The following is an 18,434-nucleotide window of genomic DNA, read 5'->3' on the forward strand; positions in this document are numbered from 1 at the left end:
TAACTGGTAAGATTTGTGGCTTTTGATTGAAGTGGTCAGCCTGAATATTTTGAATATTTGTAGTTTAATATAAAAGTATCTTCAGACACAAAGGAGGGGGAATACATAGACTGATAGTGGGAATGTTCAGCTTTGATTATCTAAGCAGAAAACATGATCCTTATTGTACATCCATATGTAAGCGAGGAGCAGTTTCACTAAAACCAGACAAGTTGTACTGAGATTAGCCAGAAAAAAAAAAAAAAAACCCAACACATTTTAGTCTTGCAAAAAATTGACCAGTTTGGAAGAAACAGGTAAACAGTGTGTTCTTGGACAAGAGTCAGCACAGTTTGGATGATGCAGACCTTTCCGTTCAAGAGTTGCACTGGTTTTTGCATCTGGTCACTTGAGGTCACACCACAGCGCTCCGAGGCTCTGCAGGAGCCCTGTGCGCTTCCTCCCCATGACGGAGGTGGCTGAAGTGGCTATTAGAATCACTTGTTATTCTGATGCCACCCGATTCTTAATCGCTAAAGAAACGAGGACTGAAACCACAGAAAGGGCTTTCTGGCACTGGCTAAGGAAGTATCATTTTTTTGAGGTCAAAATAACATCCCTTAAAATATGAATCAGAGAGGTCCCTTCATGCTGCATCTTGATAAAGGCAGGCAAAACATCAGCAGACTATTTTGACGAAGCTTTGTAATACATATACAGACACACACTCAGAGATGGATAAAAAGGAAGGAAAATACTTGCAAGCCCATATTCAAATTATCTTGTAACAGTCAAACCCTAGTAAATACTCTTTTCAATTTTCACCATCACCCTGAGTGACAGTCTCTTCTAATAAACTCATCACATGCTGGGCAAAATGGAAATGCCATTTTCTGACTGTTTGTGAACTGCTTGCTTCATCTGTACACAACTTTTCCTGTATGGCTGACCACTGACAACCTGGAGGCAAGTGTCTCAAGACTGGGTCACCAAGGCTTCTCAGGCAGAAAAAGAAGTCTCCAGCCACAGGCCTGCACTCTTTCTTATCAGAATGCTTCAGCAATAATCACTGGTCCCAAAAGTGGCGGTTCTCTTGAGACTAGGAAATGCTTTCACAAATATCTGCCAATTATCTGAACAGTCGCCAACAATGCCAGCCCCTGAACCAACACTAAGCACACTGCTGTTTTCTACGAAAGGCAACTTTGAGTTTTGTCATTTATTTTAACTGCCTGACCAGCTTCACCTGCAATTAGTGGCTTAGGCAGATCAGAAGGAAAGACAGTGATTTTCATCTATAATTGCTGGTTGAATTTCAAAGTTCGGCTAAAAAAGCATTCTTACCCACACTCTATTTACCAGTTTCTACGGAAAAGATTTTGACATAACCACCATATTTGCAATGAATATGATCTCAGCAGTGACCTGAACAAGGAAAAATCACAGAATAGTTTCGGTTGGAAGGGACCTCTGGAGATCATCCAGTCCAACCCACCTGCTAAAGCAGGTTCACCAGAGCAGATCACACAGGAATGTGTCCAGGTGGGTTTGAATGTCTCCAGAGAAGGAGACTCCACAGCCTCTCTGGGCAGCCTGGTCCAGGGCTCTGGCACCTCACAGTAAAGAAGTTTCTCCTCATATTCAGATGCAACCTCCTGTGCTACATAGACCCAGAGAGGACAATACGCTCTTGCCTGTAAGACCACGTGGAAGATCTCCCTTATGCTCCCCTCTCACCAGCCCAGAAGGCTTCTGCACATCCGAGGTTGCACATGAACCTCACGCTAGGAGAGGCTCACGATGGCGTGTGCCGTACACGTTAGCTCAAAGATGAGTTTCTACACCCCATGGCACAGAGATATATAAATAAGGAGGCTGAAGTCTCAAAGCAGTCAACAAACATGCCGGAAAGCCCAACTTTCTGAGGTGCTGCAGAGATCTGCACAGGTTACGACTCCTGCGGGGCAAGCAGAACCACTCTTGAGGAAGCCTCCGCTGGGACATCCCTGGAAGCACCTCACTCAGTTCCCTTCCCAGGGTTTACCCTGGAGAGCCAGCCCTCAAGATCCCAGATGAGGCACGCTGACAAGGAGCCGGATGAAAATAAGCTCACACTGCCGCTGCCAGCAGCCTGCCCTCCCTTTGTGCCTGCAAAGCTCCCACACTCAAAACCCAGCACCATCCCCAGGCTTTGCATTTGCAGCCTCGCAAGGAAGCAAGACCTGAATTTAATGTTTCTGGGGCACAGCGAGGTCGTGGTGCACAATCCAGAGATATTTTTCAGGACACCATCCAAAGTGGACTTGAATATGAAAGTGCGGGTTCAATATTCCGCATTAAAAATATCTTTAAAACCCCCTCCACCTCATCTGCTAGTGATGATTGCTACAAATATGACCATAAAATGAAGCAGACATATGAGCCTTTTTGAATGCATATTAGTGTGCTCAAATGGACCGAATGTGCATCTTGTTAGCTTGGAGTGGAAGTAAGCTAACTCTGGTTTTACATTTAAAAGCAGACAAGGAAGGTACATGGAGAGAAGTCCCAGCAGCTGCCATGCCAGCAGACAAAGGACCCTGTACCCAAACAGCACAACAAAGCCCTGAGTTGCTTGAAAGTGGCCATCCCCACATCAACTTGGCAACAAATTTTGTTTCAAGGCTTCATTCATGGAGCCTTTCATCTCATGAAAGACCTCGATGCTGTTTAGTTGAAAGTTAAGCAGACCCTTGCTACCAAGTCTCACAAGCCTGCCTGTCAGGTTTTACATTTAAATCCCCAGCTCTCAGAGTCACGTGAAAACCTTCCACCAAAACCACATATGAAGCAAGCGACCTCCCGATGGCAGGGAAAGCTTGAAACCTGGTCTCCCAAGAGCTAGGCATGGGCATACAGACATTGCCCCCACCATGAGTAATATAAAATATATATATATTTTTCTAGGCACATCAAGGTTTTTGAACACTTCAGATTACTGATACTGGTCACTAAAGACAATGAGTTCCATGAGATGCTCGGGAGCTGCAGAGGACACAGCCTCACCCACACACAACACCTGCGCCCACTCCCCTGCAGTACCACACATTTTATTGTGCTTCCCCGTGCAGACCAAACATTTCCTTCCTCAAGAAATGACAAGTTTTAGCACAGATTCATCCCTCCTTACTCTAAGCATTGAAGTCGGGCTGCCAAGCCAAGTGTCTGAGCAAGGCAATTAGTCCTTCCCGAGCCCCTCCAGAGAGAAACAGAAACTCTCTGGAGGGAAATTCAAGATTGAGATGACTACAAGAATACGCGCACTATCAGCTTTGAATACTGCACAGAACAGTAAAAACTTATGAGCAGTGAGGCTATCACAAGGAAATGATGGCTAACGAAGGCTGAATGTGCCCATCTCTGTTTCTAAACAAGACCTGGACTTCGGGGCCCCTTCTAAAATTACTCAGGATGGAAAGGCTGAATTTAGCTCCCATCCATCACCTTATCGTGAGGACACAACCTCACACTTCCTGCCACTGAGAATCTGGGAAAATGCAAAACTCTACCTCTTATCATCAAATCAGAATTAATTTCTTCTTCCTATTTTGCCTTACTCAAGAAAAAAAAAAAAGCCCTCCTTGATAGATAACTAAATTTATGTCTTACCAAACTGAATGTAAATGCAAGAAACAGGAAGCTTTTACTTGGAAACTGGAATTTCAAGCACTCAGTGGCAAACAATGCACTGGAGAGATAAAGATGCAATGGCAATGGTAAGGGACAGACCTGCCAAGCTTCCTGCCCACACTGACTCAAGAGCATGTGTCCCACCATGATACGGACCGGCCACACTGCTTGCTTTTATTTTGGTAATTGCTATTTGTTCTTGCAAAAACCCCTATAGAAACAGGCCAGAAGATGGGACAATAGAAGACTGGCCATCTCTTACAGCCACATCTTTTACTTAACACTTCAGCAAAAGATGTAATCAGTGGATCTTTGTCCATTTATACAATTCTCTCTACTGCGACAAGGATTGTATTACACTCTCCAGCACCAGGCAGATCAGAGCATCCAGCCTTCCCCATTGCTTCAATAGACTGATCGGATACTTGAAAGCACATTTGCTATTATATACTACAGCCCTTTTAGAAATGACATTACACAGATACAGGGGGCAGGCAAATATTGCCACTCTTTTATTATTACTGCTGTCCCCTCGCTTGTAGTATCTGAGAAGTTCCCAGGTCAATGGGATTACTTTATCTTCCTCCCCCTTCCTTTATCTCCTCCCTCACCCCACAGGTATCCTTGTCCAAATGGGACTCTTCGGCAGGGGGTTTGCTTGACCTGGGTCAGCAGAAGGTCAAGCTTTTCACCACTTGCTAATGCAAAGCTTCCCCCCAGCTCTCCAAAGCCCTGGGGGCCGGGGCACCCCCTCCCCACGCACCCCTCTCCCGGCCCTGGGTGCAGATGGAGAAGGCAAATGCTTCTTGGTGAAGCTGCAGAAGCCAAATCCTCCCCATATGGAAACTGGAACATGTTTTGTGCTTTTAAATAAACAAAGCAAAAGCTCCTGAAAAAATCAGCTCAGCAGAGACTTTATTCCTGCACTAAACTTGAAGGATGGGAGGCTTAACTAGTGAGGAGCAAATCGGACTATATTTTTGCCTACCAGAATGAAGATCGATATTTATTTAGATTGATTTTAAGATTTACATGTGAGAAATGAATACAATTGGATCAAATATACACTAAAACAAATTCTCGACTCCCATGAAAGCAAATAAAACCAAAACAAATTTCACAGATCTCATCTACCTGCATTTGAGATTTGTTTTATGTCATTATTTTGTATACATTTACGGAGCAGAAATTTCCTTAACTCTTTTCCACTTTTCTTTTACTGAAACAATAAGGGTCTCTGCAGAATATTTTCTACTTGAATATTATCACCAGGATAGCATATGGCAAACTAGCAGCAGGCAGTTTATCTTCATCCTCTTTGTAAGCTAAAATTAGCACAATGCTCTTGCAACAGTGTATGATGTATTCAGACCAGTACCATATACCTAATACAACTTCAGATCTATCCCTGGCTAACCTCCAATATTCAAGTAAATTGATTGCTAATTTTAACTGAGTATAATATGCTTAGTATCAAGTTGGCATTTATCAACTTGAGAGCCACTTTTAAGTTTAATACAGTCGTTTCACCAACTGCAACAGTAAATAAAATTTGTGTATTAGTAACAGAGAGAATTTCAATTTGTCTCTATGAGGCAATTCTAATTTATATTAAAACATTATATATGTAAAGCTATGCTGCGAAATTGCATAACTCTGCATACCTGGCTCTTCAGTGATACCATACAATTAATCACGGTGAAGAGCTGATACACCCCTGTTACAACAAACATGCTCCTCCTGCTGCAGCTGCAGAGTGTTAGCTGGTTACTTTATTGGGATTAAATTCAACCAAGTCACTACCTTTATTTGGGTTAAATTAAACTAAGTCACCAGCTCTGCATTTCCCGACTATGTGGCTATGCCAGCCCTCTCTGCTCGCCACTCCGCTTTTCAATCTGGTAAATTTGCGGCCACCTCAGGGGTTTTTTTAGCTGGATTAAATACGTGGTGAGACACTGATGTTAGCACCGCTTGCTAATTTGTTGCTTGTAGCTGTAACACCAAGGAATTTAGCACAACGCTCTTTCTAAAGGAAATCGGAAAGGTCCTGAAAAAGCCCTGTACTTCACACGGATGGTTATTTTGCCACCATTTTTGCCAGGTTCACAAAATAAAAATGTATAATAGCGGAAGGTAGCCACATCCAAGCAGGTATACCAACAAACATACACACAAACTACGATTATTTATACACCAGCTTTTGAAGATTTTGTGGCTCAGTCTGCTCTCCAACTGACAAAACAAACTCCTGCATTACCTACAGCCCATCACAAAACTATAGCATGGACCAAGTCCATCTGATAGTTATACTGAATTAATATTACCACTATTCTTGTTCTACACAGCTGGCCTCACACAGAATATGCATGGGTCACTCCAGACAGATACAGATAATAAGAAAATGGGCAGAATCCTGTGCCAAAGCCTCTCCCAGGGCATCTTCACCATCACAGCCAGGGACAGGAGAGGATAAGTAAGAGATGGGGAAAGGAGGAGGAGTATGGTGTGAGTATAACATTTCGACCCCGCTTTGTTGCCTCTTTTCCACCCTCTGCAATTTGCCTGCACCTGATCCACTACTCCTTAGTAAGAGGCTGCTACACTCTGAAGTTACAGCATCCTGAAAGAAATTTAAATACAATTTTTAACTACGTCACTTCAAGCAGTTCGGTTAACACTGGTGGCAGTATCTCTTTCTGCTGCTTTACAAAGGCAGTCGATGCAGAAGTGCAGGGGCTATAACCCAGGCCAGAGCACCACGGTGTGGTTTCTCCCCTGTGCAGTGCCGGGGAGGGAACAGATCCTCTTGGCACAGCCATGAGAGCAACAAAAGATTCTCCACCCTACAAACTTTGCTTCCATGACCTTCAGTTGCTGACCAGAGAGTGCTAAGATATGACTTCTTCTGAAGTCCATCGGGACGCTACAGACTCCAGAATATTTTTAGCATGCATCCGTGTGACACTAACTGCTATTCAGAGAGCTGGGGGAAGGTTTAAGAATCAGTTAGGTTACGTCCACCACCTTCTGAGGACATAACCTGTGCCTCCTAGTAAGTTTTCTCCTCCTCTTCTACAAAAGACAAATTCACAGCCCTGAGATGACACACAGTAATTGGGGTTGCAAGGGCCATTGCTGTCTTGTGGCACAGAATCAGCCATGGAAAAACAAAGTTGAAAAGGTTGCCCCTACTATATTTTTATTTACTTACATGATAGTTCTTTCCGAGACCTCCAAATTATGCTTCTGCCAAGAGAAACCACAAAAAACTACCTGCAAACTGTGTGAGATTTTCAATGCTCATGAGGAAGAAAATAAAACATATAAATATATATATATGTAATCTGTGACTATTAAATGCTAGAGATACCACCTGGCGATGAGGAAGTTCCCAGGGTGCAGAGTGCCAGGGGTGGCAGAGGGCCCTGAGGTGACATCGCTCCCATGGCACGGGCCCGGCCACGCTCTCCTGTGTCCTCTCCCACTTCCTGAGCCCTACCAGCTAAAAACTCAAGCATCCCAAAAGGCAAGATGCAAAGGCTAAAGGCAGGAGGCATCGTGGCTAAAGAGAGAAGCCAGGGAGCTCAGGCGGTTTTACCAACGACACCCTCAAAGATGTGCCAGAGCAGCATCAGTCATTTGTTTAGTCACAGCCCCACGATCCCCTACCAGCTAGTGGAGAAGAGACATCGGGCTTCTCCCTCTGGTATTTCGCCTGGCTCCGACTACTGGGTCACCAGGCCAGTAAGAAGCGGTCCCCGATGATTTATACGGTGACGGGTGGCTCCGCTGCGAGCCGCAGGGGCTGCCCCCATCACACAGAGAAGGTCCCCATCTCATTCATGAATTTAAATTAAAAAATAAAATAAAATAAAGTACATAAAAGCCTGCGTGCATCAATGTGCTTAGAAAAAATGACGTCGGCATCTTACAGCGTTGATCCTATTAATTAATCCCTTAAAGAATGCCCCCTCGCCCACAAACATATAATGTAATGCCGGCTTAATCTTACCTAAAAAAAAATACAATGCAATAAGATTACTAGTCTGACTCTGCTAACTGTTACAGCGCTGCTTAATCCTGCATTTCAGTGCTTTAACAAGCTCCTGCAATACTGTATGGAGTTTATCAGAGCAGTTGCTGAGACAAGGACTTATGTTTTAAATAATGTAATTCCACGGTCTTTTGTCCTCTTTACACATTATTTTTACACAATGACTTTCATCCTGGAAGATCTCAAAGCCTATTGCCTGTTGCTGTTTCCACTGAAGTCTTCCCTTCCGGTTTCATACTGGAGCAAGATTAGAAACGAAGATGCATATACAAATATATATATATGTATATCAGAGGGAGTTTAGCAGCAAAATCTGCTGGAGCAGGAGGCTGATCCCTCCCATTCCCCAGATGCAGGTGGAATGTGTGACACTGAGCTGGCGAACCTCCTATCAAAAAAACTGCCAGGGAACCTATCTGGGACCCTGCCCAAAAAAGCAGGTGGAAGCAAGACCTACCAAAGTATTGTCCCTCCATCCTTGCTATAACTTTGTCTTCATCCCCAGATCACCCTCGCACTGGTGCGGCCCTGCTCCGGCAACACGCGCAAGCAGCCAAATATTTCCCAATCTTTGTTGGTTATAGACATATTAAGCCTCCCATGGAATAGGAGAAGAAAGCTCAGCTCCCTCCCTGTAATTATCAAATCAGCCTGAAAATGAGGAAGAATTGTGAATCCTCATTATAGCACATCATAAAACACAGCGAAGTCTCGCGCTCGCTGTATGTTATTGGCGCAGTCTGCCAACAAAACTTTACAGAGAGCGCAGGAATTCATGTTTGCAGAGATATTAAAGTCATAAAAGGGAAAATTTGTATTTTATTTTCCCACAGCCTAAATGAAGGTGAACCAAGCGAATTTGGCAAAGAGCACTAGTCAGATGCCATTTCCCACAGCAGCGTGGTATTTTCCTCTGGGAATAAAACATTTTCCTTCAACTACTGTTTATAACTCTTATCAGCTCAACAGCAATAGAGCCATCAAGTCCAATATCTTGTGGAAAAAAGTCAAGGTCAACAAGTACTTGCATTTTCGTTTATCTTTAGCTGCAATTGCTACTGACATTCAATTGGGTAATAAACACGAGGACTGTCAAATGCTCTCAGCAAACAGGTGATCCAAAAGCTATCAGAGAGAAAGAGGCTACTGCCAGGTAATCAAACAATTCTGTTGCAACAATTATGATTGGAGTGCATTCATTTACAGAAGCAATCACCTGTCAAATTTGAATGAATAGTGTCAAACTATTCCCACCACCAGGGTAATAAGGGCGAGAAAATACAAACTATGTCTACTTTCTTCCCAACAAATGCATGCCAGCATTAGCAAGAGTCATCAAAAAGAGTGTAAATAAAAAATCCAGTATCTTATTTCCTGAATTAAATATATATATATATTTAATAATTTATATATAAATTTATTTTTATATATTTAATAATATTTAATATTTATATATATATTTAAACCAGAGGAGATCAGTCCAAGTGGCTTGATCTTGTGTTGGTCTCTCCCAGGAGCAATAACGATGTTGAGGAAACCCAAGCAGAAAGGGGGGTTACACAGAGAGGCTGTGCCATGCTTCACAATCAGCACTTGAGCAGCTTCCTCCGCCAGAGGTTCCATCTGGACCAGGGGTTTTTTAATAGCTACAGAAGGACCTATTTTTCCACGAATTGGTCTAATCGCTTTTTGTCCCCTGCTGACCTCCACAGCACACTGTAGCAATAAATTTAACCCAACACGTAAACCATTTTTGTTTGCTTTAAACCTGCTAACGCTCTGGAAAGCCCCTGTGCCATGAGACTGGGTGAATACCTACTCTTCGTTCTTGTGTTATAGGACAAGCACCTGCTTTCTCCATACACAACTAAGTATTTTAAAGACTTGTCTTCCAGTCTTAGTTCTTAGTAATCTCTTTTGTTTTCTTTTTTCCCCCTCTCAGCATTTAATGTGAGAGGTAGGAAAATGTTTTAAGCCAAGCAGCCTGACGGCACACCCTGTTGCATCACTAATCCAGGAACACTGCGTGTTTACAGGTTTACACCCATTGCAATAGAATGTTTCTGAAAAATGAAGGCCACCTCAGGAACACGAATCTGCTTTTTTAACCTCTGATTTAAAGAGGTTAACGATGCACACCTGAAAGTCGCGCTCTGCCCGCATCAGAGAGCAAAAGACTCAGCTGAAGCCACCATGACCTGGAGAGGCGAAGGCGAATCGCGCTGATGCCTCCGAGATGGAAAACATATGGGCCATATGGAAAACTCATTGGTTTCAATGAGCTACTGCAAGCCAAAGAAGCGTGCCCAGGATGTATAGGGGAAAAGCAAACCAACCAAACAAAACAACAACAACAAAACCCCCACGAATAAACAAAAAACCCAACAACAAACAAACACATACAAAGCAACATTTTTTTCTAAATCAAATCAGATCAGGGATCTTCAAAACACAAGATTCAGGTATCTTGGACACCAAAACCTTCAAATCTATTTCTACAACTACTTGCAACCAAACCTCTCATCACCCCAACCAAGAAGGAAAGCAACATGCCCTTCAGTTCTACACCTGGGTTTTTAGGTAACGGTCCACACTGTTATTAAGCGACGTGGTATCTTCCACCACTGTTTCCTGCTCGGTATATTCAATATCTCGTCCTCAGTAACACATCTGGGGCCATGCAGACACACTTTGGGGCCTGCAAAAGCCCTGTACTGCTGACGGGACGTTAGGTTCAGGGTCAGGGCCATGTTCTTACATACACATCTATGTATACATAGATTCCTCTACAGTCACACAGATGTTTAATGGGATAGGCATTTCTAAGTTTAGAAAAACTTGCCAAGAAAAAGGAAAAAAAAAAGGACTCCAGCACATGAATTTTGCTGCTTGATTACAGACAGCCCGAGAAGTCAGGAATATTTGTATTTCCATAGCCACTTTAAAGGTAAACAGTTCCCAAAGTCTTTTTCCCCGCCTTTCGCTCTGCCAACGATGGCAAGAGCTGCAGCCTGAGGGATCTGCCTCCTGACGTGATCGCCTCTCTGCTCCTCTCCTGGCTGGAAGCTTTTCCTAAGCAAAGACTGAAAGTCGCATTAAACCGTGCTGAAATGGTTGTGCTGGTTTTGAACTGCTTATTATCTCTGGGGGCTGACCTGAAAAACAAGTTGGTACTTAGATGGAGAAATTCAGGTTTCCCCTGAAAGGCAAATGGGAGGAAGGAAGGTTTTTTTACAAGGAAAAGAATTCGTTTATGACTGCGTTACCCACAATTTAGGCAAAACAAGCAACATTTATAAGTATTTAAGTTAGCTTTGCCAAATAGAAAGAGAAGTGCCTGGTAATAACAGACGTTTGGAGCTAATGTGAACAATTAAAACGAATCCTGACACCGGGAATAGATTGATGCTCGAATCATGACAGATACTCGCTTCCAAGCGAGGACTCTCTCCCATGCACCATACTGGAAGCATAACCCTGCCTAGTTAAGGCACTGAGCCTTAAGGCTGCCGAAATCTAACTTTAACAGCTGAATCAGGCTGATGAGACCAAAACAAAAAAAAATCCCCAACCAGAAGGAGGAAAGAAACAGTTTCACGCCCTCCGGCTTTAGAGCAGAATGATAAATTGACATCATGTTGTTATGAGCATAATCCTCAACTACTCAATCACTGTTAAAAAATAAAACATGATTCTGGGGAGATAAAAATAATTAATGCTGGTGCTGCTGAAGAATACGCACCTACACGAAGGGTTTCAAATAAATATGGGGTTGTTTTATATCTTGTATCTCACATCAAAGGAAGAGGCACAGGTGCTCGCACTGATTTAAAGCGAACCAAGAGCTGCCCACTTGATGGAAAAGCAAGGAAAGAAAAGGGGAAGGCAGAGCCTTGGCAAGAAAACTGATACTGCTCCATTTCCAAACAAGCCTATTACACTTAATTCAGGATTCACAATACATAAAGCACCAGAAAAAATAACAGGAACAGCCCCTGTTGACTAATGCCCTGTCTTTTCCAATCGAGGGTCACATCCAGTCTAACCGATCGTATGATAATGGCATCAGAAAAGGTCAATCAAAGACAAGCTGAAGCTTCCACTGCCTGGCTGACCTTCGGAGCTTGTGACAAATTGCTATCAGTCAATGTCAACTAATGACAGCAGCTCTTTGGCTAATCAATTGTTCTAAAAATGATCAAGAAAACTACTCGCAGGACAGCTCATTTTCACATCAATGCCTGTGAAGTATGAAAAGCTCATTTTTTTTGAGTTTTTAATAAGCTCATAAGTAAAGCAGTTACTTGGTAACAGGGGTCACCTTAGTGAAAAGACAGTACCTTTGTCTGCCTTTTACATATTCTTTTATTACCATATTATAGTAAAAATATGCCATGCCATTACTATGCCAGAGGGCTACATAATAAAGTAGGTAATACTTCATACATTTTTTTTTTTTTGAGATAAATACTTCTGTGGTTTAGGGGCCTCTGTTTGGATGTAAACAGTTGTTGATATACTCTCTGCATATCTAAATGCAAAGCAATCACCGTCGGCACGCAGGTGACGTGCCCATTCATTACTCACATAAACTTCACGTGACAGAGCCGGTAGCAAAAGCCACGCTGCAAAATCCAGCGGTGCTGCTGGGAAGTTAAGGTCTAACAGCAGCTATTTTGTTCTTAAACCCACCCACCCCATGCGAGTGCAACTTAGTCCGAGTATTTCCGACAGAATTCACATTTGGTAGGAAAACCGCATGCTCCGAAACCCCCAAAGCCCTGCAAAAGCAAACAGACGTTTCCGCCCTGGAAGGATTCTGCGTGTAAAAGCCAACGTGGAAATGCACACAGGCTTGGGCTGTGGCACATATATCATGGCTCTCCCGGTACGGAAGATTTGTCCATCCATCCATCATACCTGCCTCTCTCATCAGCATCTTTGGCCATTCTCAAAGCCCCACAAATGGACCTTGCCCTAAATACATGCACTAAATATTACCAAAACCAACAAATCCACCCAGGTCTAAGGCTTGAGCAGTGCAAGCACAATCATGCTTTGCTTTTCTGTAAGGAGAGCATTAGGCAAAGTACATCGCAGGGCACTACACCACAAGAAGCCCCCTGAGAAGACACCACGTTGAGAGGGAACAAGGAGCCATCGTTCAAGCACAGCACCACTTTTTACTTGGGTTTATCTCTTTACCTGGGTGACTCCCACCCACAGCACCTGTATTGTCAAAAAGGACTGAACCCAAGGAAAACAGCCCTCACCAACCCAGAGCAATCCCCTGCCTCACTACTGAGAAGGTAGGGAAAAAAGTCCTAAACAAGAAACATTAAAACTTTTATTTTCATTGGAGAAACTGCAAAGTGACAGCAGTTTCAGGTTACACCCTAAACCTGCCTTGCTATGGTAGTTTTTCAAATTAAAATATCTTCCGTGGCCTCAGCCACTCTCGAGCCGTCCATGGGCAAGAAAGAAAGGAGGCAGGGCAACACTTAAGCTCAGCCATAATTGGAAGTATGTGAAAAATGAAGTGTCAGTTCGGTCAATAAAGGGCAAAGGTGAAGGGGAACTGCAGCCCAAACTCGGTGCGAAATGTGCTCATTAAGACACCCAATCCGCGGGCTCCTGCCCACCTATCCCATTAGTCATCGGCCATCTGACCGCTTCAAATGCCTCGCCTCCCTGCTCTTATTACTTTTCTTCTCCCATGTTAAAAAAAAAAAAATAAAAAATAAAAAAAAAATAGGCAAGCCGGTATATAAATCCTTGCTCAGTCATCTGGAACATAATGTGGCCCTTCTCTCCCCCTCCGCCTGGCTCTGCCGCCTTTCTTCGCAGCCTCCAAACAACTGCCTTGAGATCCCCGGCAATAACAAACGCCATTGCCTTTTTGCCTATCGGTTGCCCAAACTCCTACAAAAGCCTGAAAAAACAAACAAGAAAACAAAACCCAAACGCATTGCAGCCATTGATACATTTTCATAAAGAAATATCGCCGCTTTATACTTGGAAGAGCAACAATTATTTGGAGGTTAAAAAAATGTTTTGAAGTCAGGCTGAGGTTTGCACAAAAAATAGGAAAGAAACAATATGCACGAGTAGGAGACACTGATGGATTTATTTTCTCTTGCTTTTAAGCCGTGTAAGAGAACTAAACATGGGAATTAAAAAGCCCAACTCTGGATTACAAGCGACTGTACAAGGGCTTTGTTCAGCAGCATCCTTGCCTGACTATTTGAAAAACAAACACAACAGATCTGTTAACACCTCAAACAGGAATCTTCTGAAATTAGAATACGCAATAAGATATAAAAAGTTTTATTATGAGCTCAGCATCACTTCCCTGTACCTAAGAACTTGCTTCTTTTTTTTCTTTCTTAATAGAATTTAGCAAGTTATTTCTCCACTCTGTAAATTCAGATCTCTTCACACTATTTGGAGACAGACCTCCAAAGGCCCTTCACAATAAGTTCAGAGCAATGGGAAAACAGCCTACAAAACTTTTTCATAATATTATTCCGCATTCCTGTACTAGAACTATTCCCTATGATGACACAATACTGGGTCTTTATAAGAGGTTGTGTCAACGTGCTATGCAATAACATATCCTGCTGTTCAGTAGCACGAGACCCCAGAACAGCTCCCTAGCAGTTAAATACAAATTTCTACAATAGATTGAAGCAGCTGGGAGTCCTTCCTATTTCTTAAGTAAATAAATTTTAATGTTAAAAAAAGTTTCAAATGTTCAGAGGAAAGAGCATCTCTCCTGTTTTCAAAGTTAATAATTCAATGTATATAGTGCATAGGGATAAAGTAGGTAAAAAATGCACTTTTGGAGGATTAAAAGCAGTGAGGAATCACGTAAAGAAGAAAAATTTCTAAGAAGTCCAAAACCAGACCTTAACATAGTCTGGATTAAGGACTAAGGGAGTGAACTCTTGCTTAAGCTTTCCAGACTGTGTGCCTCTCTGAAAAGGAAAAGTTCACACTCGCATCCTTGTGGTACCTTCAGCCAGGCTGGAAGCCCAGCACAGAAGGTGCTTTTACCTACCCCAACAGCAGAAGCTGATTGTGGGAACAACCTAAAAATAGACAGTTTCAGAGGGTTATATTTCTGGTGATTAGATTTGTTCTTTTAAATGGCAAACGCGCTCTTGACAGATGGAACCAAAAGGAACTTTTACAAACTCCTAAAAATAGGGAAGCCCATAATATACTGAATATATGTCACACGAGGCGTGCATCTCGAGTTAACTCCTGTGTTCACAAGCACGAACGTGCGGGTCCCGAACCTCTCCCAGTCACCCCAGCGCAGCAGCACGGTCACACCGGCCACTTCTGCTGCCAAGAAAAGCATCCAGCACAGGTGAACACCTGAGTTTGACCACGGTGCTGCCGCTCCTCTCATCAGGTCACAGAAGAAAAACCTCCGAATCACGGCATTTTGAGCTTAAATGTGGTTGGGGAAGAGGTAGGGTATTTGCTATCTTTTTCTCCTCTTCCCTTTTGTCATTTGGGATCATGGTATTTTACTTCTTTCCCATGTGGGAAGGCTAAAACTACACTTTTTAATTTTTTTTTTACACAAGGTGTACAGGCATGGGTGTGCTTAAACAACTGAAATTCCCCAATAATCTCAGCCTTCAGGGGGCTTTGAGCAAACAAAACATAAAGCAAGGCTCAGCAAGACCACCGCTACCCTTCCCGCGTCCCCATTCCTCAAAAAAACACCATTCCCATAGGTGGCAAGTGTCCTGAAGGCAAGTTTCAGTAACGGAGACCCACTGGGCAGGGCCTCCTTTCCAAAATGCCTTTCCCAAGCTTGACCTGAGAGCTCCCAGTTAGCAAATTCCTGCTTTTGTGCTCTTTTCCTGAAGTTTTAATGCAATGAGTCTTCTTCATGAAACCCATCTATCAAGTGCTGGCAGCGATTCCAGCCTCAATAAACTGTACTCGAGGATTTCGGTAAAAGTTTCAGAACCAGCTGAAGCACCACCAACAAGTCTTTCTGTGGGTACTTAATAGGATTTGAACTTTAAAAATCACTAATGCCTTCCAAAAACCCTTCCTGACCAAGGTTACAGCACGCGCCTTGCTAGGAGCAGACCAGGACGGCAATGATAAAACATCAGACACGACTGGTGCTCTGGACAAACAAAATGTCATTTTAGGAGAAAATGAAGCCTGAAAATCTTTAAAAGTACACCAGGAACTGAGAAACTTGATTTCCAAAGTGCCTAAGAGGTTTAGGAACATGCTGGCAAGCCATCCTCTAGATGTTCTGTCCACACACATATACACATAAACACGCGCACATCCATCTAATAAAAGATCGGCCCTATCTGAGTACAAAAAAACCCTTCAAACATCATGTTTTAGTTCAAAGCTTATTTCTGCAGCAGCTTTTTCACCCTTAAAAAAACCTCAGGGATTTAAAGTTTGCTCTGCAAGCAAGGGCCTCTAATGAACATATTGACACCACTTCAGCTATAGCATTGTGAACAGCACCACTAGAATACATACGTATACATACTTGAAAGAAAAAAGGCCCCCTGAATTTATGTTGCATATCATTTTCCAGTAAAAGTCAGAGGTCAGAAGGTTACCAGTTTCTGCCTCAGCTCTGCAACAGTTTACTATTCCAGGCCCCATTTTTACTAGGCTATACTTGCGATGAAGTCAGCAACTTTTCTTTAAACAATAAAGTGTCTCAAATACTTAAAATTCTATAAAGAGATGTTATTCACCATGTACGTTAGGTCCATGCACATAAAAAATTAAAATATACTGGTTTAGTTCAAAAACTAATCTTGTTAAATGCAGACTTTGCAATGCTAATCAGTACTGCTCAACCTTTTTTTGGAAACACAATTCCTTTGTTGTCTAACAGCACTTGAATGAAACATGATCATAAAACCAGATTTAAAAGTATATACCTATTGTGAGTTCAGAATCAACTTCAATAACACACTCTCTTTTATATTCAGATTAAGGATCTTTTTAAAATTGTAATTGCATTAAATTAACACTAAATCCACTGCAGTTGGTCTCTTCGGGAAAAAAAATATGAAGCATTTAAGTAGCTTCTCAGAAAAACCCAGAACTTCAGTTTTTCAGACTTCGGAGCATCTGAGACAACGCTCATTATTTGTGGTATGTGCCACTTCAATCGTACCAAGCTTGTTTCATACTCGCCCTGCTAAATCAGTTACTTTGTTTGGACTGGCACTCAAACAAAACATTTTTTGCATTCAAGTAAATCGGAATTGAGTAAAAAAAGTAAATAAAAGCACTGCTCAGGATTTCATAAAATGGGCCAGCTAACATCTCTTCTTCATGTGCAGTGGAGTTTCGATGGCATCTTTGAAACATTAGCATGCATTTCTGTAATCTTAATTACATTTGCTTTTGAAGATTTCATCTTTTAACCCATTTGAAATAAGAAAAAAAAAACCCAAACCCTTCTCATTGCTTATTTTTATTAAGCACGCTGCAAATTTGGTACATATGTTGCTCTAACATGTGCCTGCTGGCAGGGTTGAAGAAGTAAAGATGCCAATCGTTTTACTAGGAGGAGATGGAAAAAAAAAAAGTGTCAAAAAAGGAAGATAGACCTTTAGCAGCACAAACCCCCCAGTACCTGAGCACATTTCAACATCGGAAAGAGAAAACTGGTCCCCGAGCGCATCGGTGACATCTTGCCAGCTAACAAAGCGTGAGGGTTCCGTTCCTACCTTGCTCACTGCTGTTGTCCCCGCTGTGCGATGTGTGTCCCCCGCTGGAGGGCCCAGGGGTTCCCCCAGAGCGCGTTGATGCCGTGTCATCATGGTCTCTGTTCCAGGAGGGCTGTGGAGCCAAAAAAGAAACAACAAAAAGTTAAAATCTGAGATGGCAAAGAAGCACCCAGTCTGCGCGCTCCAGGGAGAGTGGTACTGATGTCCAGACCCATGGGAAAAGGCTGGCTAATACACCCCCAAATTATTCCTTCTTTCAGATAGCCGGATCACCGCTCCCCAGCGGAAATAACATAGTCTGGAATATGTTTACCATCTAAATAATCCCATGCTTTATTACCATAGAAAACAGAAACATTCCCGGCGAGGCGGGGGGAGAGCCAGAGAGTGAATCGCTGGCACTGGCCTCCAACTGTATTTTTAGCATCCGCAAACGCTCTGGCGCAACAGCCTGCTAACTCCGCAAAGGCAAAATGAGAGCGGTGTTGGAGAGCAGCGCCGTTTATATAGGCCTCCCATTCCTCGTACGAGGCCAACGTGGAAGAGCTTACAGACTTTGCTGGCAATTAGGCCTGGGTCCATAATAGCCGGGATGTGTCAGCTGTTTGCCGGATGGTATATGGCAAATGGACCAGGCATGGGGACAAAAAAGAAATGAGAATAACAATGGCTTCACATAGGCTGTGTACACTCAGCCCCATGCAGAGCCTCCTTGTACTACTGAACAGAAAACAGATGTTGCTTCTTATCACTGGGCGCATTTGAAAGTAACATTCAGATAGGAAAAATTGGCCGTAAATTAAATTCTTAGGGAAAACAATCATGGCAACACTCCTCCCAAGTCTCCCTTTATCACCAGAGAAGATTTTAATTAGCTTTTAGTACTAGCTTTTAAAAACATCACAGAGACTCACTGGTCATCCCTCACAACCTTCTGTACGTAATTGAATAGTTTCTTCTTTACCATGAAGTAATATTGTCCACTG

At 42.8% G+C, this 18,434-nt stretch overlaps 1 protein-coding gene across 2 annotated transcripts in view; it reads right to left on the bottom strand.

Moving 5' to 3' along the window:
* The window catches only part of MEIS1 (Meis homeobox 1), a 109,522-nt gene that overhangs the window by 64,675 nt on the left and 26,413 nt on the right, over positions 1 to 18,434 (bottom strand). For both annotated transcript variants that reach the window (XM_065833643.2, XM_071805715.1), the window contains exon 7: positions 17,449 to 17,560. In XM_065833643.2, the coding sequence (XP_065689715.1) occupies positions 17,449 to 17,560 (112 nt within the window). The remainder of the gene's footprint in view (positions 1 to 17,448; positions 17,561 to 18,434) is intronic.

Source organism: Patagioenas fasciata, chromosome 3 (assembly GCF_037038585.1).
Source record: "Patagioenas fasciata isolate bPatFas1 chromosome 3, bPatFas1.hap1, whole genome shotgun sequence".
Lineage (NCBI taxonomy): Eukaryota > Metazoa > Chordata > Aves > Columbiformes > Columbidae > Patagioenas > Patagioenas fasciata.